Below are 23213 nucleotides of genomic sequence, written 5' to 3'. Positions count from 1 at the left end.
ACTAGAGTTCATCCCGCAATAAACACGGCCTTCTGGGGCTCCAGCAATGGGAAAAAAAAATAATACAGCTCTTGTAATGTGGCGACACAAAAGCAAACCTTTAAGAAAAAAAATGTTTTAAATGTACAAAAATAGCAAAACATAAAACCTGTATAAACTTGGTATCGCCGGAATCGTGTGACTCAGAGAATAATGATATCACACTATTTATTCTGTACGCTGAACGCCCTAAAATGAAATCTAAAAAACAAATGGCAGAATTAATTTTTTTCCCCGATCTCCCTACAAATTTTTTTTACAAAAGTTATACAATATATTATATATACACCCAAAAATGATGCCATCAAAAAGTACAACTTGTCCCGCAAAAAACAAGCCCTTATATGGCCTGGTCAGTGGAAAAATGAAAAAGTTATGGCTCTTGGAAGGCAGAGCCATGGCTCTCCTCAATCACACTGACGTGAAAGTGGAAGCCAGAAGAATGGGGGGATGCCTACTTCAAGTTGCTCCATCTCAGGCTGTGTAGCAGATGGAAAATCAAACTTGGAACTGTTTTAAAGCTCAGAGAATGATTGATGCAATAGGTGCAATATAGCTTGGGATAGAGTCTGTAGAAACTCTAGGCTGTTAACAGTAACATAATATGTAAGGCTGAAAAAAGACATATGTCCATCCAGTTCAGGCTATTATTTTGCAATGTTGATCCAGAGGAAGGCAAAAGCTCCAATGAGGCAGAAGCCAATTTTACTTACCTCAGGAAAAAAAATCTTTCCTGATTCCACTTCTGGCAATCGAAATAATCCCTTGATCAGAAACCCTTTTGAAGTAATCAGTGACCATAAAGTAATACTGTTACGCTCAAGAAAGACACCCAGGCCGCTCTTGACTTCTTTTAGTGAGTTCATCATCACCATGTCCTCAGGCAGACAGTTCCCTCGTCTCACTTCTCTTATACATGTGTGTTTAAATGCAATTTTAAACTTATTACAAAAAAACTATATTTGAAAAAACACATGCATTTTTTTAAAAACACATTTTGCACTTTTTCATCAATAACAATGTTTATAATTTCTCAAAAAGTGCAAAACAAATGCATTTTACATACATTTTACATACATTTTTTTCAAGCGTTTTTGGTGCAATTTTTTAACTTATTACAAGAACACTACATATAATATATCGTGAAGAGGTTTCAAAGTGAATCACTGAATATACACTTTAATGTGGTACTAAAGGTGGACAGTCGCTTTAAAACAGCCGTAATAATGTGAAATGTTAGAACCCACTTTCTTTGGCATTTCTTCAGCTGCTAGCGTGTTTTAGTGCTGCTTGATAAGCCAAGATGGATACATGTCTATATGTTTTACTATACTCTACTTGTGCTTTACTTCATTCTTTTAGTCTCATGGTTAGAAATAACTTTTGGTAATGAGCATGCAGGCTCGCCTTATTGTTTAGTAATTGAATTTTACTAAATCTACAGGTGTATCTCACAGCTGGCACTGTGTATGGGTTAGAGGGTCAACTTGAGGAGATAGAAGACTCTGCACGCAAAATCAACAGTGTGACTACAGAGATAGAACTTGCAGATCTTGAAGATCAAGTTGCAACAGCAGCTGCTCAGGTTCATCATGCTGAGCGTCAGGTAATTCATTTACATAGTAAATATACTGCAAAAGAAATTTACCTTGAACTACACATTGCTATAATACAAAATGTGTGATATATACTCGATCATCTTATATTTTACGTACGTGCACAAACACACGTGAATGTAGGTCCGTGCATTGCCTTCAATGGAGCCACGGTTGCTGCCAGCGGCTCCATTGAAGGCAATAGTCTGCCAGTACCCCTTAATTATTTTTCAGGGAAGAGCTTCAAATGTAAGTTCTTCTCTGAAAAACAATCATTTTAGTGTTAAAAAAAATATATATATATATACACACACACACACACTTACCTGTCCACTGCTTCTGTGTCCCCTGCGGGATTAAAGAATTCCCTGCTGCACCTGTCACATCTGTGACAGATGCAGCAAAGGAATTCTAAATCACTGCAGGGAATAAAGAATTCCCTACTGCAGCTGCCATAGATGACAGCTGCAGTAGGGGATCCAGCTGCCGGCATCCTGTAATTGTTTTTCAGGGAAGGGCTTTAAATATAAGCCCTTCCCTGCAAAACAGGGCAAAGTAGTGTAAAAAAGAAAAAAAAACATACTCCCCTTCCTTCAGCTGATGAGGTTCAGCCACGTCCTCTCTGGCTGAGCACCTCAGCCAATCACAGGCAGCTCTCACTGAATGAATGACAGGCGAGAGCTGCCTGTGATTGGCTGAGCGCCACTACTGTTACTACTGGGGACACTATTGGGGTTTATTATTAGTACTGCAGCCACTATAGGGGTCACTATTAATACTGGGGCCACTATAGGGGTCACTATTACTAATAGGGCCAGTACGGCAACACTATTACTACTGGAGCCACTATGGGGGGTCACTATTACAGCTGGGGCCAGTATGGTAGCACTATTACTACTGGGGCAACTATGGTATCACTATTTCTGGTGTCACTATTACTACTGGGGCCACTATGGGGGTCACTGTTACTACTGGTGCAACTATGGGATCACTAATTCTGGTGTCACTTTTACTACTGTGGCCACTATGGGGATCACTATTACTATACAGTCTTACTAGTCACCGAAAAGAACTTTACTAAGATATAAAATAATAACCTTTATTAAATCATTTAAAAGAGCTTGTAAGTAAAATAAAAGAAGTCATACGACTCCACCAGCAACAATCTTGGGGATATGCTGGCACCCACAACCAGAGGGAAAAAATTTTTTCAATGACCCTCCAACTTGATTAGATATATCATATGTCCATAGTGGGTATAATTGAACCAGATAACTCTATGGAGCAATTTCTTCACTCTTATATCTGATATCACTGATCGCCAGAGCTCAATTAGACAAACATCACATCCATCGACGCGTTTCCTTTAGTGCCAACAAAGTACACTATTTCATCAGGATGGACACTATCAAATCAGTTTGGAATAGACCAGCAACTGATTGACATATTGAATACACTTTCTTGCTCCAACCCTCAACAGAGGGGGCTTATCCACACCAATATTATACTGGATAAGACCGCACATTGACAATATTGGTCTTGGTGTAGTTCACTCAAAAAGAGTCAAAATAGAAGACTCAAAAGGTAAGTTCAGACGAAAATATATGCTCCAGCCCTCATTTACGGGGCAATTTGCAAAGTGAAAAACTGTATTGATGAAAACAGAGTTTCAAGATATGAATAATCCACTGGATGAGATTGACCCAGGATGACCAGGGTCAAAAACTCCCAATGATAAATTTACGTGGTCAAACCTGCTACTACCCACATTTACGGGGCGATTCAACTAGACAAGTGTGCTCCTGCCCACATTTACGGGGCAGTGGATTATTCATATCTTGAAACTCTGTTTTCATCAATACAGTTTTTCACTTTGCAAATTGCCCCGTAAATGAGGGCTGGAGCATATATTTTCGTCTGAACTTACCTTTTGAGTCTTCTATTTTGACTCTTTTTGAGTGAACTACACCAAGACCAATATTGTCAATGTGCGGTCTTATCCAGTATAATATTGGTGTGGATAAGCCCCCTCTGTTGAGGGTTGGAGCAAGAAAGTGTATTCAATATGTCAATCAGTTGCTGGTCTATTCCAAACTGATTTGATAGTGTCCATCCTGATGAAATAGTGTACTTTGTTGGCACTAAAGGAAACGCGTCGATGGATGTGATGTTTGTCTAATTGAGCTCTGGCGATCAGTGATATCAGATATAAGAGTGAAGAAATTGCTCCATAGAGTTATCTGGTTCAATTATACCCACTATGGACATATGATATATCTAATCAAGTTGGAGGGTCATTGAAAAAATTTTTTCCCTCTGGTTGTGGGTGCCAGCATATCCCCAAGATTGTTGCTGGTGGAGTCATATGACTTCTTTTATTTTACTTACAAGCTCTTTTAAATGATTTAATAAAGGTTATTATTTTATATCTTAGTAAAGTTCTTTTCGGTGACTAGTTGGATATTACAGTAAAAAGAACCTTTCTGCTACAGTGAACTGACTATACAGTCTTACAATTACAATCGACTCATTTGAAGGCAACCATAAGGCTGATGTGGCCCTCGTTGAAAATAAGTTTGACACCCCTGCTTTAAGTAACCTATTTACTTTTTACAAGCCCCTATACATTTGCATGCAAGTGCATTTCTAGCTTGCTTTCAGCAAAAAGAATCGTAATCTTTATCATCTTGAGGTTCTGAAAATCTATGTTGTATATTCAGATTTCAGATATTGAAAGCCGAATATCAGCTCTTACAGTAGCTGGCTTGAATGTTTCTCCATGTGGACGGCTTACAAGGAGGAATACAATTGATCAGAATAATATTAATCAGGTAAGCATGTTGGTGTCATTTAGGGTATATTTACACCCTTGCAATTGAAGGAGTGAAGTCTGTTACAGTTTTGCATCAAAATCTGTATTGTTTGCATTATGCGATTTAGTACCTTTTTTGTAAAAAGCTGTTTAACTGCTGACAGGACTCTAGAAAAGCCTGTGAATCTTGCGTCGCCCAATCCACACTGAGTGATTGACAGCTTTTCTAGTATAGATCTATATGTAGGAAAAGTAGGAGTCACTTTATGTGGGGGCAGCGGTAGTAGAACTCACAGACTTCTCTATGAGCCCTGGCAGCATAAAAATAGAGGCTTTTTACAGAAAGTTGATTTTTAAACTTTGTAGAATGTTGGGCTGTTTTTCCTTAATTGTGGCAATAATATGGGCGGTGAATTTACAGGGTTCCAATCTCTTCAGAAGAGCCCGTTGTGAACAGAAAGGGGAAAGGGTATGTCTGTATGTTAAATCATACTTAATGCCGAGACTACGAGAGGATATAGGGGTAGGAGATGAACATGTGGAATCTCTGTGGGTAGAAATACAGGGAGGAAAAAATAATAAAATCCTGATAGGGGTTTTCTATAGACCACCAAAAGCAACAGAAGAAACTGAAACCGTACTACTAAGGCAGATAGAAGAGGTGTCAAACCGCAGCGAAGTAATTATCATGGGGGACTTTAATTATCCAGATATAACATGGGAAAATAAAACCTGCAAATCTCACAGGGGTGATAAGTTCTTGAGAACCATTAAAGATAATTACCTTATCCAAAAAGGATCCAGCTAGAGGGAGGGGCACTGTGGACTTAGTACTAACCAACAAACCGGACCGAATAATGGGGGCACAGGTTGAGGGGCACTTGGGGAACAGTGACCACAATATAATCAATTTCCAGCTGTCATTCAATAAGAAGCCTCATCAGGGAGCGACAAAGAAACTAAACTTTAGTAAAGCAAAATTTGATGAGCTTAGAACTACTATCAGTAACATTAAATGGGACAACATCCTCAAAAATATCAGTACAAACGACAAACGGGAAAAGTTTAAAAACATCCCAATCACCTCATGTGAGCAGTTCATACCGTTTAAAAAAAAAAAAAAAAGAGCCACAAGTAGAAGGAAACCAATGTGGTTCGACAAGACTGTAAGGGGGGCAATGAACGAAAAAAGGAAAGCGTTTAAACTACTAAAACAAGAAGGCAGTGAAGAAGCGCTAAAATCGTACAGGGAAAAAAACAAAATATGTAAACTATTCTTCAACTATATTAACAGCAAAAGGATTTGCACTGAGAGCACTGGCCCTTTAACGAATAATGCAGGAGAAACCATAGAAGACAATGGGGGGGAAGGCAAATCTATTAGTTTCTTTTTAAATGTATTCACGAATGAAAATAAAATGCCACATGAGATGCAAGGGAATAAAACAAACCTCCCACTACATATAGCATACCTAACGCAGGAGGAAGTGCAGAGCCGGTTAAAAAGATTAAAATCGATAAATCACCGGGGTCAGATGGAATACACCCAAGGGTTCTAAGGGAGCTAATTGATGTGATAGCTAGACCACTATTTCTTATATTTATGGACACTATCAAGACCGGGGTTGTACCATTGGATTGGCGCATTGCCAACATGGTTCCAATATACAAAAAGGGGTCTAAAAGTGAGCCTGGTAACTACAGGCCGGTAAGTCTCACTTTAATAACTGGAAAAATATTTGAGGGGTCTCTGAGAGATGCTATCCTAGAATACCTCAAGGAGAACAACGGAATAACTCCTCATCAGCATGGGTTCATAAGGCGTCGATCATATCAGACCAATCGGATCAGCTTCAATGAGGAATTAAGTTCTAGGCTGGACCTGGGAAAGTCTATTGATCTTGTATATCTGTATTTCTCTAAAGCATTTGACACCGTGCCATAAGAGGCATAATAGGTTGATATATAAAATGAGGCAGCTTGGATTGGGTGAAAACGTCTGTATCTGGGTAAAGAACTGGCTCAGACATAGAAAGCAGAGGTGGTAATAAATGGTTCGTTCTCTGATTGGGCCACCGTCGCTAGTGGGGTGCCACAGGGCCCAGTCTTAGGCCCCATTCTGTTCAATATATTAATCAGCGACCTGATAGAGGGGCTGCACAGCAAAATATCAATATTTGTAGATGATACAAAATTATATAATATAATTAATACAACGGAGGACAATGTGCAGCTACTAAAGGACCTAGATAAGCTGGGGGCTTGGGCAGAAAAATGGCAAATGAAGTTCAATGTTGATGAATGTAAGGTTATGCACATGGGCAGGAGAAAAGGATGTCACCAATATACACTAAATGGGGTAATGCTAGGGAAAAGTGATATGGAAAAAGACCTGGGGGTACTAGTGGATTGCAGATTTACCTGGATCAACCAATGCCAGTTAGCTGCTGCAAAAGCTAATAAAGTCGTGGGGTGCATTAAAAGAGGTATAGGGGCGAGGGGCGAGAACATTATTCTTCCACTATATAAGGCACTTATCAGGCCTCACATGGAATACTGCGTACAGTTCTGGTCACCGGTGCTCAGGAAAGATGTTCCTGTGCTCGAGGGGGTTTAAAGAAGGGCAACTAAACTAATACATGGAATGAAGGGACTGGAATACCCAAGGAGGATATCAACGTTAGGATTATTCACCCTGGAAAAAAGACGGCTAAGGGGCGATCAAATAACTATGTATAACTACATTAGGGGACAATACAAGGATCTCTCCCATGATCTGTTTATACCCAGGACTGCGTCGGTAACGAGAGGGCATCCACTACGTCTAGAGGAACGAAGGTTTGTGTGCAATTTAAAGAAACTAATGGAAAGCCAAAACATTCACCTATCCACTTACCAACACTATCTGCTAAATATTATGTGAGAATTTCAATGAAAATATTACCTTCAAACAGTGGATTACATCACAGACATGCACACTGGAGACACTTGTGAAGACCTCGGAAGATTTCATTGAGTTATTCATTTCTAAGTTAATTCAACTAAAACACATATTTTTCATTGCTGCTCAGCAATCATCATATTTGAAAAGCCTGAAAGATGATGTAGAGATTGGTGTGATGGTGTGACTTTGTGGAAAATTATTATTTTACTACAAGACAAGGTGCGGGGTTTTCACTAGAATAATGCCCAAGCCACAATTCACCCATTGCCATTTACTATAGAGAAACAAACTTAAGGAAATTGGCATGCACAATCTTCGTAGTTATTTCAGATGGTTTACAACACTGATCAGTAGATGTTTATACATTTCAAAAGCATCTCATTCGATTTCTGAAACAATGTGTGCAAATACATGTAAGATATATTATTTCCAATGGTTGTGCAGCCCAATCAAAACAGACCAAACTTTTCTAAATCAGGACAACAAAGTTGATTTTGAGATTCCAGCTGAGTGACTCTGCTTGGCCGCATCTCATGGTAAGAGTTCATGTGGTGGACTTGGTGGGACTGTGAACAAGCTCGCAGCTTGGACAAGCTTACACCATATTTATACTAAACAAATTATGGCTCCGAGGCAGTTTGACTTGAGAAAAGACAATATCAAGGATATGAACTTTTATATGTGAGTGAAGATAATGGAGGATGAGAAGTTGTTACGCAGACAACATGAAGAAGCCAGATGAGTACCTGGAACACAAACATTTCATGCTTTCATATCTGGAACAAGGAAGGGCTTAACAGTGAAGAGGTTTTCTATGGAGACAACCAGTGAAGTGAACAAACAAATATTCCATATGAGCCATTGTCTTTGGGAGATATGAAAGGTTTTGTGACTTGCATGTATATTGAGGCTTGGTGGTTAGGTTGTGTCCTAATTGTGAATGCAATATCAGTTTTTGACATCTCCATGCTCTATTCCTCCCCATTATATGTGGACTCATCAGCCAGACAAATTGAACATTCCGAAACAACAAGTGAATGGAGGAAACAGAAAGAAGGCTTAAAAATGTAACACTAATCTTTGTGAGCATACTGCCAAAGGGCTGCAATTAGAAGTGGAAATAAAAGAATCAATCCTACACCACGGGGATAATGGCTTTTCAAGTCTTTACAAAAATGATAATCCACAAAGCCAAATATATGACTTCAGAGAAAGGCATTAAGGATTTCACTGGTTCAGCATCATGGTGCTACAGATTCATGGCAAGACTTGGCCTTGCAATGTGCACCAAAACTAGAACTGTTGAAAAAATGGCAGTAGATTATGAGACAAAGATTCTGTCTTTTCAAAAATGTGTCATTGATGCTAGGAAGAAAGCCAGATTGGGAACATGGATGAAGTGCCTTTAACCTTTGAGGTTTCATCAAACAGGACTGTTCATGTGAAGAATAATACATACGTAACAGTGAAAACCTCAGGACATGAGAAAATTACACTGTTGTGTTGTCCTGCTGTGCAAATGGCACTAACCAACCACCAATTTTAGTTTTCAAAAACAAAACTACGCAAAAAGAGGAGATCCCACAAAGAATTATTGTGTATGTTCATGAGAAAGGATAGATGAAGGTATGACTTCAAAATGTGGTCCAAACATCTTGGAGGACTTCTGAAAGATTCTGGCCTATTAATGTTTAAACAAGGTAGGGCACAGATTAGTGACGCCGCTAAAAAGATTTAAAGGGAAGACTCAACTAGTCATAATTCTTGACGGGATTACTAGTCATTTGCAGCCTCGATGCAAATGTAAAGTATTTTGTCCAAGAAGAGTGGAATGGATGGCTGCTGGTAATCATGATCTGATAGCTACTGGATAAATGAAGAGTCCCGCTATCATGCAAGTTTCCAAGTGGGTAAAATTCTCATGGCAGTCAGTGAAGGATGAAACAGTTGTAAGATACTCAAAAAAATATAGCATTAGCAACGCCTTAGGTGGCTCTGGAGCAGGGGCGTAGCTAAAGGCTCATGGGCCCGGGTGCAAAAGTTTATCTTGGGGTTCCCCAACTTCTCTTAACCCCTTAACTAAGAGGCGTAACTTGAAGCTGCTGGGCCCCAATGCAAAACCTGTAACAGGGCCCCCAACTATAATGGTTTATTCATAGTACTGGGCTCCCTATATGGTGAGGAGAAGCCTTATGGGCCCCCTGAGGCTCTTGGGCCCGGATGCAACCACATCCCCTATAGTTATGCCAGTGCTCTGGAGATAATGTCCCATATGAAGACAGTAAAGAAAGTGATTCCAGCGAATGTGAGCAGCTGAGCTTCCCAGAGTCTGAGAATAGTGAGGATGAGTGTTTAGGGTTTCCTGACAACTAGCTGAACATTAGAAGATTAAAGTTTCTTTTTTTTTGTTATTGACAAACAGCAAACCTTCCTAGGCTTTGTGAATAATGATGAAGTTTGGTTTCTTCCTTTTTGTTCAGTACAGACTGTTGTTGCCCTTTACAATGTTGAAATAGTATTGTCTTCTGTGTGGAAGACTTTAGGGCACCATTTGATTTGAAATATTTTTTCTTCTTTTCTTCCAACTAAAATTCAGGTCTGTCTTATGGTCCACTGTGTCTTATAGTTTTAAAAAATATTGGACATAAAACACTTGCATATTGCTTGTTAGTATGTGGAAAAAAAGTGATGGAAGTGTCCCTATAAATAGCCTCAGGGTGCATTCAGACGAGTGTGGTTTACACTCTGCTACAACCACGTGTAAACCACGCTTCTAAAGCAACCAATAGGTTGCCATGGAAGCGCTCACACGGAGCTTTTTTTTTTTACCAGCGCTGAATCTGTGCTGGTAAAAAAGATAGGACAGCGAGTGCCAACTCACCTGTCAGCTCCATGCTGCAGCATTGTCCATGGTGCTGACCACAGGCTCCTATGAGAGCCAGGGCAACACTCGCAGCATGGACATGTGAACGGGCTGCTCAGTGGAGCATGGAGCAGCTCATTCACTGCAGAATTCCTGCATGTCAGCAGCGTGGTTTACATGTTGCTGTAATAGCGTGTAAACCACACTCGTCTGAATGCACCCCCATACATGAAAATACTGAATTAAATCATAGAAATCTATATCCATAGGCTCAGTGCTTACACCTCTATCCTATGGTATTCTCAGATAATGAAGCAAAGGAGATCTGACAGATGCTCTTTTATTCCATATTTATGTATGTATGCATTTATTTAGGTTCACACAATAGACACTTCTAGACAACAGAGAAGAAAACTTCCAGCAACTCCTCTGCAAGGTCAGTTCCCATTTTTATGGAATTCCATTATGTAATAACATGTACAGTAATAATAGTAGATGTTTGTTTGCTTATTCAAATTTCTGCTCTCTGTACCTTTAATTGTGCAAGTCAGATACTTTTAAGATATATTGAGGTAATACAAAGGCGATTGTCCCACAATCAAGATTCAACTGTATGAGCAAAAGTCATTTGAAGCGTGGTCTCCAGGCCGTGGAATTCAGTGGTCATCGCATAATCCTTCATTTTACATGCAGTAACAGTGAGAAGAGATGAACAGATATTTTGTCGTCACACCAGCTATAAACGTAGATATTAACTCTTGAGATATCTCAAGATAATCATTCCTCCAAAGGACCCATAAGCTAAAGAAAGGCTGTCTGTATCTGACATCCTCCTAGTGAAATTTCCTTTTTTCTATAGATCTTAGGTTATCTTGATAAGTACAAGTCAACACATTTTGCTCGCCATCTTTGAATCAGTTAGCCGACCGGAGGAGTTAGAATAATGTACAGGAAACATGGTCCTCCGGGCCAGTTCCTGAGTGTAATGATTTAGAAGGCAACATCCAGCACCAAAAAGTGTATATAGGAAATTCATGCTTTATTGAAGTGGGAAGTTAAAAATAATCTCATAGTAAATCAAGTATGCTTATGAGTATTGAACCATTTGACTGGTTCTTAATCATAGAACACGCGAAGCTCCACAATGACTGTATTTAAAGCGCTTTGATTGATCCTCCCATTAGCTGACACTTAAATACTGTATATTGATGGTACTGGATATTGCCTTCTATAGATCTTGATATATAGTTCACTCCTCACTTTACTACTTGAAGTAGAACTGTAAATGTCCATTTGGCAGTATAACAATAAAGACCAAACCATTTGTTGAGAACCTCTTTTGATCCTCATTGGCCCATAATACCCCTTTTCTTTCATACATGACAGTGTGCTTTCTGCTTTTTGTCATCACTGAAGGGTAATTCCTGAAATGTTAGCTTACCCTCATTACAGGCCATCAATATCTGATCAGTTGGGGTCCGCCGCTCAGGATCTCCGCTGATCAGCTGATGGAAGGGGCAAAGCAATCGCATGAGCGCCACAACCTCTTCAATGTTTACATCGTAGCATAAACTTGTTCATACTCAGAACTCTGCATTATTTACAGCAGCCATTCTGAGTACTGCAGGCTTGTCCCATCCACCTGTAGTACTCAGAACAGCTGCTACAAATAATATGGCGCTCTGAGTACGAACAGGCTCACGCTTAGTTGTGAACATTGAAGAGGGTGCAGCATGCCCACCAGCGCTGCTGCCCTTTCAATCAGCTGATCAGCAGGGATTGCAAGCAGTAGACTCCAATTGATTGGATATTGATGGCCTATGCGAAGGACAAGCCATCAATTTAAAAAGGTTGCAAGATTGGGAAACGCTTGAAAAATCATGAAAATATGAGAAGAATGTGTGATGGTGGTAAAAAGTAACACCAGAGCTTAGTATTTAGTAATCAGTATACTGTTAATGTATAAATTGATGTAATATTGTTTTTTTTTCAATTTCTGTAAAAAAGATGAAGAACCTGAGCATCCAGCAGTGGCCATAATGAGGGCATGTAATAGAAACTTTGTGCTACAAGGATCTTTAACTCAAAGAACAAGAGAACGCAAGAGTTCTGTCCTGGAAGTAATGGTACGTGACCTACAGTACTACAATCACTGGGCCGTGCATGACGAGTTTTGATCAGGAGATCGAGTTTCACATACGTATAGACAATATATCTCTTACTATCTGCAGAATATCTTGTTCAGCTCGTCCCCTTCCCATCCAGTATTCATTCCCTAACATGTCTTTCCACTCTTAGGGTGGGTTCACACGAGCGTGTTTTTGTGCGTACTTAGGTGCGTACATACGTGCACACCTAGGTACGAGCAAAAACACGCGTGTATGCAGCTGCGTGCAGTGTTTTTAATGGAGCCATGGCTGCTGCCGGCGACTCCATTGAAAACCCCGCTCTGCCGGCACCCCTGAATTCTTTTTCAGGGAAGGACTTTACATATAAGCCCTTCCCTGAAAAAGAAAAATTTTAGTGTAAAAAAAATGCAGGCATTCTCTTCAATGGAGCCGCTGCCGCTGCCAGCGGTTCCATTGAAGACAACAGTCTGCTGGCACACCTGATTTGTTTTTCAGGGAATGGCTTTACATATAAGCTCTTCCCTGAAAAAGAAAGATTTTAGTGTAAAAAAAAAAAAAAAAATATATATATATATATATATATATATATAAATGTATATATATATACTTATCTGTCCACCGCTGACTTGTCCCCCGCGGAGATGAAGAACACATCTGCTGCATGTGACAGATGTTTTGCTTCATCCCCGCTAATAAAAAGAATTCCCTGCTGCTACATCTGCCACATCTGTGACAGATGCAGCAGAAGAATTCTTCAATTCTCTACTGCAGCTGTCACACATGTCAGCTGCGGTAGAGGATCCTGCTGCCAGCAGTTGATTTAAGGGAAGGGCTTTAAATATAAGCCCTTCCCTGAAAATCAAGTAAAAGTGATTTAAAAAAACATAGAAAAATAGATGCCTTGCTTCAGCTGCCGGAGCTCAGCCGCATCTTCTCCTGCTGTCCCCTGCACTGTGGTGCTGATCTATCAGTCTATCCATCATTCATTCAGGGAGAGCTGCCTGTGATTGGCTGAGCACCTCAGCCAATCACATTCAGCTCTTTCAGCAGGCAGGGATTTTAAATCCCCGGCTTCTGATAGATCAGCACCACAGAGCAGGGGACAGCAGGAGAAGACACAGCTGAGCCCCGGCAGCTGAAGCAAAGTGAGTATCTATTTTTTTGTTTTTTTAAACCCCTTTTACTTGGTTTTCAGGGAAGGGCTCATATTTAAAGCCCTTCCATGAAATCAATTGCCGGCAGCAGAATCCTCTACCGCAGCTGACACGTGTGACAGCTGCGGCGGAGGATTGAAGAATTACTCTGCTGCATCTGTCCATTGAAAACAATGCGTGCATTCCCCATAGTGCACGCATGTCCTATCTGCAGGCACGCACCTGAAAAGTACAGACATGTGCACACACCATAGGGAATGCAATGTTGCAAATACAGTGTTTTTGTGTGTGTGTGTATGCACGCACAAAAACACGCTCGTGTGAACCCACCCTTAGGGCGAGCACCCGCTGGCGTTTTTTTACCTGCGTTTTGCGTTTTGCGTTTTTCCTGCACAGGCATAGAGATAACATGTGTTCCTGTCCACTGGCGTTTTTTTTGCGTTGCGTTTGCGTTTTTAACATAGGAACTGTCAGTTGCATATGTGTCCTTATTTTTCTCCTAATGCACCCATGAAAGTCAATGGAAATTAATGGAAAAGCCGCGAAAAGGCCGCGAAAAACGCGCGGAAAAATCGCGGGAAACGCGGCGAAAACGCTGCGTTTTTTTCCCGCGGAAAACGCAAACGCCAGTGGGTGCTCGCCCTTAAAGTGAATGCCCACATATGAACACCATTTTGAGACTTTTTAACCTGAACAGGTTCCAAACCCTGTGTTGAATAATTTTTTAATATATCTTTATTGTTCTCAATACTTTGCTTTTCTGATCGGGAGCTCCAAATCCCTTCTTCATCGCCATAGAATCCAATAGGGCTTGTCCATAGATGGAATTAGTGGAGATGCATGCATTGCACTGCAGCCTTGACCTCGCTGACTCTTTCACTATTTGTATTTTCCATACTTGCCTTTCTTTGCATTGATGGGCTCTTTTTAGGTTCATCTGCAAGCGCTGTCATTGTGTTAAGTGAGCGGTCACCATATCTGACATCACCCCTTACAGAGGGAGCTATATGCCTCCCCGATCTCAGCTGTCAGAGCAGGAGCTCAATTAACATCAGACAGCCGAGCTCCTGCTATACCCAGCACAAGACACCTATCCGTCTTCAGGTGCAGTGCTGTAAAAAGTTGCATGCATTGGAAAAAACCCTATTAGTGACCAGTTAATAAATTGCGTACATCTCTGACCGTCACATACGGACAGAAATCAATTCCACACCAGCTGGTGTAGATTTGTGCTATACATTATGCCAGCTTCTGTAATAGACTACTAATATGCTGGGCTGTGACTGATCCCACCCTTTCTGTTATTTCCAACCCACCCATGTTTTTTTTAAATTAGTGAGTGCAGTTAAAAAAGTCCAAAAATGGCTAATTTCTACACAAGTATGGCTTCTGCAGAAATTTGCTACTTTTTAGCTCCAGAAATCTGGCATGTGGGTCTTATTAAACTCTACCCTATGTCTATTCAGGGCATTTCGAACTCTCTTTCAAATAGATATGTTAACATAGAGTAAAAACTACAAGATGATAATAGTTAGAGATTCCCTTTAGGTATTCCAATCGATACAGTAATAATAAGAGTTGTCCATCGGGCATCAGATAGGTTCATCCAGAACATGATGCTCCACTTGCCTATTATCACTCCTTTATCTTGTGTTAGAATTGCTATAGTATTAGGTGTTGTACATGTATCCTTCAGTAACGGTGTCGTAAGTGACCATGATATGTTCAAATGCATCTGGTAGTATGAGCGGACTTGTCTTAATATGTTTTGTGAGTAATGATTAATCGTAGAGTATCTTCTGGTCCAACCATTTTTTCAGATGGTAAAGCTACATGAAATTCATGAATATATGTTCTTTAATGTTTCAGGAACCCACGAAAGGATCCAACGTAATGTATTAACATATTTATACTGCCAAATAAGTATAATGCCTAAAGACGAACACAAGAGTGCCTTCATTTGACAGCCATTTTGTTCTCCATGAAAAATGGATCCTCGTGTGATGTTACGGCGCTTATGTTTCCAGGCTTTGTCCAGATACCTCACCAGGAATGGTTAACAATATGGTCTGCTAAGTGGAACTCTGCCTTAAGTTCTTTGGAGACACCGGAAAAAGGTTATTGAGTTTCAAGAAAGGCTCTCTGTTTTCTTATGCACTTTTTTATTTTTGTCCTGGTACAGTAATGTGCTAACAAAAAAATACTCTGTTTTTGTATCATTATGTTTTGATGTGTTCATACAGTATGCCAAATGAAATGTAAGAGCAAATGTTTTATTGTAAAAGTGTATTTAAAAATGTATCTGACAAGTCTTTTATCGTTACCATGCTATTTTCTACTTAAAAAAGCCATTTGTAATTGTATCTTAGCTTTGAATTTACGGTCCCGATATTCTTTGTTAATATTGGCAAAAATCATATAAAATATGTAAGCAGAACAATGCTAGTAGTAAAACAATTAGAGACAACCGAGACCCAACATTAAGCTCCATACTACTATATAACATCATTACATATGCATACTGTAAATGTAGCTTAAAGGGGTTCATCTTGGACATTAAACTTCATGGCCTACTAATGTTAGATCAGAGGGGGTCTGACTGTTGACAACACCGCCAATCACTTGCTTGAAGGGCCTATGGTGCTTTGTTAAGCCCTGCATCCCCATCATTGCTTATCAGGAACAGCTCATGCTTTTAGTAGTGGCTCTGCCTCTTTATTGCAGCTCAGTCCCATTCACCTGACACAGACAATACTAAAAATAAGACAGGGATATATAGGGATATTAACCCTTTCCAATCCAATGTCTGATGTCTTCCTACATTCTGATTGAAGCTTGTACAGCTCCAATGTCAGAAGACGTCTGGCAGGGTATTCTTACTGTCTATTGCCAGCCACTCTGCTGTCGGAGCCTGTCTGGCGCACACACACTGGTTTTAGCCAGCAGATGGCACTGTTTTATAACAGCAAAAAGAGAAAGCCTTTTAGGAAACCCTGAATGCAAAATTGGATTGGAAAGGGTTAATAGTACACAAGTCGTATCAATCCCAATATTAATAATCTCATCAGAATTGGCACAGAAGAGTGATTAATTACCATTAATTCAAACAATGTTTACTCATATTCATGTGAAATATATGGTGCCCAAAAAGTGCAGAAAAGGAGTGCTCTTACGAGACACCAGTGGTACACGTCAAGCACTGTAGACGTTCAATCAAGTGCGATAGACCATCAATTTTAATGTCTCAGATGTTGCAGTTCATGACTGCATCAACATATTTGATGAACATCCAAAGACACTTGTGCAGACAAGAAGTTAGAGGTTGTTCATAGCAGCCCAGCAGATTCCTGCTTTCATATTATAATCTCTACCAGAAAAAGTTGGAAGCTGAATGCTTGCTATAGGTAACACAATATAGTTGTTTTCTCTAAGTTTAAAAAATGTGGCCCTTTGGGAATTGACATGCCAATTAGTATTATTGTGGTGACAAAATGAATATATAGATTGGTCAGGCCAAATTCCAGAACCTGACAAAGTAAAGAAGACATTGAAGGCATCAGATGTTGCCATCCCTAGCCCGTACAATGATGGCTAAAGCAAAATATTCACACATATACTGTATATCAAAGCCATTAAAAATGAAAATATGTCCTTATGGTTCGGTTAGACGAGCGATTTCTTTTCAGTGCATGAATAGGCGCGCTGAAAAAAGAATCGCCAGACGCATGTGTGAAAAACGCGTGACCGAAGCTAAAAGTCGCACATAAATAATGCAGCCCCATTGAAAGCAATGGGAGAGGATCACTATCCCTTGCTGTGGCTGTGACAGCTGCAGTAGGGGATTTCCTGGATGTGAAACCCCTGGCTGCTGCCACATCCAGGGGCTTCACTTTGTTGTCAATGGGGCCAGCAGCAGCAGCGCTGGCCCAATTGAAAACTTGGGGAGAAGATCGCGGTCCTCTGCCACTGCTGTGACACCTGTGGCAGGGGATTCCTTAATCCCTGCAGGGAGTCCCCTCATCATTGAACACTATGACAGCACTGTCAGTGCCATCCAGAAACAGAGCTGTTCAGCCATAGGGATTCTCCTTTGCTGCTTCCCGTATGGAACAGGAAAGTAGAATCCCCAACTCAGGTGTAAAACCACCCTTACTTGTGTCACATCATACTGTTACCAGAAAGAAATAATGCCTATTTTAGGGCTTGGTGTGGAACAATATTCTGATAGAGGATGGACCTATTGCTATCGGATGTCCAATTACTGATCACTATTAATCTGAGCTAAACAGTAAATAATCATAACATTTCATATTCAATTATAAATCCCTATTTTAAAAAAATCTAAATCGGGGATTTTATGGCCAATCTAAAAAAAAATACATTTTTGAATTCTTTTACATACTGGACAATCATGATTGTTTTTTTTTTTCGTTTACCTGATCATTACATGTATGAGCATGATGTGGAACCGATGTTATAAATAGTGTAGGAATGCCAATTATACATTCACCCTATTGTGCCCAAAATTCTGTTAAAGCATTTTGCACACCATCTTGTTTCCTCTTAATAGCATTGAAGGACAGGAGTTTGAGCGACGCCAATATTGGTGCTTACTATACTTTTTATGTGTGAGTAATGGTCACATACCTAATGGTTAATGATTTTAACTAACCTGAATGGAAATGGGTTGCCGATGCATTTTGCCCTTTGTCATGTTGTTGCTGTAGAATGGCTCCCATAAACGCATGTAATGAAGCTACTGTAGTGTACTAATGTTAAAGTATCAGAAAAGAAACTATGTACTGTGTAAGCACTGCAAAAAAACCCATCTATGTCATGGACAGAATTTATTTGTGCCAAATGCGTGTAAAAAGAGTTTCCTGTTTAACACAGGTATTCTATTCTATCACCCGGAGAATTATTTTGCCATTAAGTGATTCTTTTTAGTTTTAATATTTATATCAAGATGAATTTTTTTACAAATGAAAGTATTTTAAAGGTTATATAGAGGAAGACTATATAGGAAAATCTATTCAGTTGGAGAAATCTTAAGTCGATGTGCTTTCATGTCACCTGTAGAATCTGTTCAAGATGAGAAATGAAACGAGAACTTTATGAAAAAACAGCTGGCTTCGAGGAACTGATGTAATTAAATGCATGTCAGTTTAAATTGTAATTGAAAAACATACAAAAAGCCTTGATTACAAATGCAAACTTCAGAGAGATAAAAATTTACATCATTAAATAAGTGTCTGTCTGTTTATTTAATGGAGAGGTAAAGTCCTCTGATGTAAGCATGAGTGACATCACATCATGGCAGACTGTTTTTGTGCGGTGGTTTGCCATTGCCTTCCCCAGTTATCTTTTTATGCCCCAGTAAGCTGGGTACTCATTTTACCGACCTCGGAAGAATGGAAGGATGAGTCAACCTTGAGCCGGCTACCCAAACCACATGGGGATTGAACCTGCAACCTTCAGGTCGTTGTGCGGGAGCTTAGGACCGCATTTCTGCTGCCTTAACACTCTGTACTCTAATGCAAAGACTAATGCTATCATTTAAATATCATGCACGTGGGAATAATGGTTTGAGAATTTATGTATGTTTCCTTTTTGATTTGGTTTCATACCTGCAGTGGGGGTTCTGCTTTCCTGCTCTGCTCGGGGAATCCCATGGCCGAATGGCTCTATCTGAGGATGGAATCGAATAGTACTGAATGGACCCCTTTGACTATAATGGGGTCTGTTCAGTTTTTACTCTGCTGCCTGGCTTCTAGATGTTTTGAGCTGGATGTTTGGAGGAACCTCCTACTGGAAAAACCACCCTTACTTTGACTGGAGTTTTTACGCTGATTCAGATCCTGGAGTAAAATTTGGCAAATTTATCAAGAGGCACACATCTCTTTATAAATTTGGCACATCTCTGGCCAATTTGTGCACCAGGAAAGCAAATACATGGTCTTGAATAGAGATGAGCGAGCGTACTCGGAAAAGCACTACTCGCTCGAGTAATTTGCTTTATCCGAGTATCGCTGTGCTCGTCCCTGAAGATCCGGGTGCCGCTGCGGCTGACAGGTGAGTCGCAGCGGGGAGCAGGGGAGAGCGGGCGGGAGAGAGGGAAAGAAAGCTCTCCCCTCCGTTCCTCCCCGCTCTCCCCTGCAGCTCCCTGCTCCGTGCCGGCACCCGAATCTTCAGGGACGAGCGGGCAGATACTCGGATAAAGCAAATTACTCGAGCGAGTAGTGCTTTTCCGAGTACGCTCGCTCATCCCTAGTCTTGAACTTTTGCTAAGCCCCATCCATTTTTCCTCAAAAGCGGTGACAACCATGCAAGAATAAGAAAAAAATTGACTATTTTTGCACAAATGTGGAATGTGAGGAAATTGTTGACTTTTTTCCCATCAGAATTCACATGCATAGACAAATTACCCCTCCCCCCCAGTGTCTTGACATGATAAGCTACTTTTGACCCTTTAGGTATCAATGTGATACAGGAGCTTTAAAAAGTAACATAATCCAAAATGCAGTGTTGATTTACTGAAGTAGTTACAACCTTATGGTAGCAGTTATGGATACTCCATCTTTTATTTATTGACCATCTGTTTTTTCCAAAAATTACTGAAAGGTTATCAAACATCCAATAAAATAAACATCCTCCCTTTGTCCCCGCGGGGAGTCCCCTCATCACTGAACACTGTGACACCACTGTCTGTGCTGTCCAGAAAGAGCCGTTCGGCCATTGGGATTCCCCTTTGCTGCTTCCCAAATGGAGCAGGAAAGTAGAATCCCCAACTCAGGTGTAAAACCACCCTTACTTGTGTCACATCATACTGCTACTAGAAGGAAATAATGCCTATTTTAGGGCTTGGTGGGGAACGATATTCTGATAGAGGATGTGTGATGACTGACTTATTGCTGTGGGATGTTACTGATTACTGATCACTAATATGTCTGAGCTAAACAGTAAATAATCATAACATTTCATATTCAATTATAAATCTATATTTTTAAAAAATCAAAATCGGTAATTTTGTGGCCAATCGAAAAAAATATACATTTTTAAATTCTTTTACATACTGGACAATCATGATTGTCACAGCACTCAGCCAATCTGAGGCAGCGCTCTCTGGAGGCGGGGATTTTTCAATCTCCGGCCATCAGAAATAAAGAAGACGACTTTAGGGAGGAGAGCTGGACAGCGCTTCTAGGCGAGTTAAGATTTTTTTTTCTCTGCAGCTAGGGATGATTTTCAGGGTAGGGCTTATATTTCAAGCTTCCCCCTGAAAATCATCACTGCAGGGGTTGCCTTCATCCCATTGCTTTCAATGGGGCAGCAGCAAGCAATGGTAAACATTGTGGTCCTCTGCCACAGCTGTGATAGCTGTGGCAGGGGATTCCTTCATCCCCATGGGGAGTCCCCTCATCACTAAATACTGTGTAATGCTATCACATTGTTCAGTGATGAGGGGACTCCCCGCGTGGATGAAGGAATACCCTGCCACAGCCGTCAAAGCTGTGGCAGAGGACCGTGATCTTCTCCTCATGTTATCAGTGGGGCTGGCACTGCTGCCGCCTGCCCCATTGACAACAAGGTGAAGCCCCTGGATATGACTGCACCTTAAGGGAGGACAAGATAGTCTGAAACACATCTCTTTGAGGAAGTACTATGAAACACACAATGGGGAGTTTGGTGCTAGATGTCAGTCTACAATATGGATATGGAGTGATTATGTTGCCTTATTGATCCCATAGACCACTTTCAATTATGTATGGTTCATTATACCACCTGTGTTTGCATTTGCATTTTCTATTTATTATGGGATGTGGTATACAAATATTTATAATGTTGTTACTTTGAACTTATACTATGGGATCATTTTGTGTATACAGATAATTTAGGATTCTGCATGTGAGGGTGGTTTCACATCTGTGTTGGTTTCTTTGGCCGGAGATTCCGTCACAGATGCGGCTTCAATATATTAATTGAATTTGCACTTGTACTTCATTCTGGTAATATATAGGTTATCAGGTTTGGATCGTGTGATAGGCAGATTTATGGTATTTATTAATCCACATAAGACAATATATTATGAATTACTCACTCAAAATAGTGGGCTATGGGACAATATATGTGTGGATATGTAATCTAGTGGAGCATGTGAATACAATATTTTTAAAGATTGTGGTATCAATAAAGATATATGTTTTTAATGAGTGGGGTACAACTCCATGATGTGTCTGGTTGCTAGTTATATGGGAGTTGGTATGACCTTTGTTAGGAGAGGGCGGTGTATAATTAATGCACCTAGCCATGTTACGTAACACAATGAACTTGAGCCATAAATAATATGCTCTTCGCTGTGCTCAAGCAGATGGCGTTTTTTGCGATTGTTGCATCTTTCGGCCTCATTCACATGAGCGCATAATGCATGCTTTTAAAAGAACCAATGGGTTCCTATAGAAGCGTTCATATGCGCGTGATTTGAAGTGCAAAATGGTGTGTACCTCAGATAGGACATGGTGCGCGTTTTGCAGGAGTTTTCATTGACTTCTATGGGAGCAGGAGTTAATGGAAACTCCTGCGCACGGAACAGATTCACCGCCACTTGCAGCGGACATTTAAAAGGTGCTTTTGGCCAGAAGTAAGTACCATTGAAAGCAATGGGAGCGGATCACTATCCTTTGCTGCGGTTGTGACAGCTGCAGCAGGGGATTCCTTGCACTCAGCCAATTATAGGGAGTGCTCAGTTATCATTCAATGAATGGCTGAGTGCTACCTCTGATTGGTCGCAGTGCTCAGCCAATCAGAGGCAGCGCTTTCTGGAGGTGGGAATTTTTCGATTCCCCTGCCACCAGATTACAGAAGACTGACGGGGAGAAGCAACGGACAGCGCTTCTAGGTGAGTTAATGTTTCTTTGTTTCTTTTTCTACAGCTAGCTTATATTTCAAGCCCTTCCTTGAAAATCATTGCTGCAGAGGTTGCCTTCATCCCATTGCTTTTAATGGGGCAGCAGCACCGACCCCATTGAAAGCAATGGGATGGCATCGCACTCCTCTGCCACAGCTGTGGCAGGGGATTCTTTCTTCCCCGCTGCAGCCCCCTCATCACTGAACACTGTGACAGTGCTAAGACAGTGTTCAGTGATGAAGGGACCTTCGTGGAGCAGCTGCACTTCTGCAAACAAAGCTGCTCCAGTGAATGGGCAAAGTTACATGCTCAAACTTTGCCGGTTCATGCATTTTCCGCTCATGCGAGCAGCAGGGTTTTTTTTTTTGCGCACATAGGCGCCCCAATAAACAGGCTCGTGTGAATGAGGCCTTCATGCGAATTTAAGAAAAATTGAGAAATCTGGCTGCAAAGGATGAATGTAGTATTTTTCTTTTTGGAACATACGGTAGGTTTTAGTATAGTTGTTTCTAATATTCTTTTTGGCTTTTTGTTTCTGATTTGTTATGGGTGAGTGTTAGTGGTAAATGATATAAAATATACACAGATTTGGTATTGGTGTTCTTGAGACCTTCAATTAAAAAAGTAATAAAGAGCTTGCTAAGAAAATTAATGACACTATTGTTATGAAAATGGCTCAAAATACCGGAATATGGTTGGAGTTTCCGTCGCAGATCTGAATCAAAATACCAGAAGAAAAAGCGCTGCATAAGCGGAAAATTAATGGGGTCCA

General features: G+C 40.5%; 1 protein-coding gene across 1 annotated transcript in view; it reads left to right on the top strand.

The window, feature by feature from the left end:
• The window catches only part of MYRIP (myosin VIIA and Rab interacting protein), a 398493-nt gene extending 379739 nt beyond the window's left edge, over window positions 1–18754 (top strand). Inside the window, exons 13-17 of the mRNA XM_066584716.1 lie at window positions 1484–1645; window positions 4355–4465; window positions 10629–10689; window positions 12261–12379; window positions 15406–18754. Of these exons, the coding sequence (XP_066440813.1) occupies window positions 1484–1645; window positions 4355–4465; window positions 10629–10689; window positions 12261–12379; window positions 15406–15438 (486 nt within the window). The 3' untranslated portion in view covers window positions 15439–18754. The remainder of the gene's footprint in view (window positions 1–1483; window positions 1646–4354; window positions 4466–10628; window positions 10690–12260; window positions 12380–15405) is intronic.
• The last annotated feature ends 4459 nt before the right edge of the window (window positions 18755–23213 follow it).

The sequence above is a fragment of the Eleutherodactylus coqui genome, chromosome 12 (genome assembly GCF_035609145.1).
Source record: "Eleutherodactylus coqui strain aEleCoq1 chromosome 12, aEleCoq1.hap1, whole genome shotgun sequence".
In the NCBI taxonomy this organism is placed as follows: domain Eukaryota; kingdom Metazoa; phylum Chordata; class Amphibia; order Anura; family Eleutherodactylidae; genus Eleutherodactylus; species Eleutherodactylus coqui.
The sequence above is the reverse complement of the archived record's forward strand: the minus strand, read 5'-3'. Positions and strand labels throughout refer to the sequence as shown.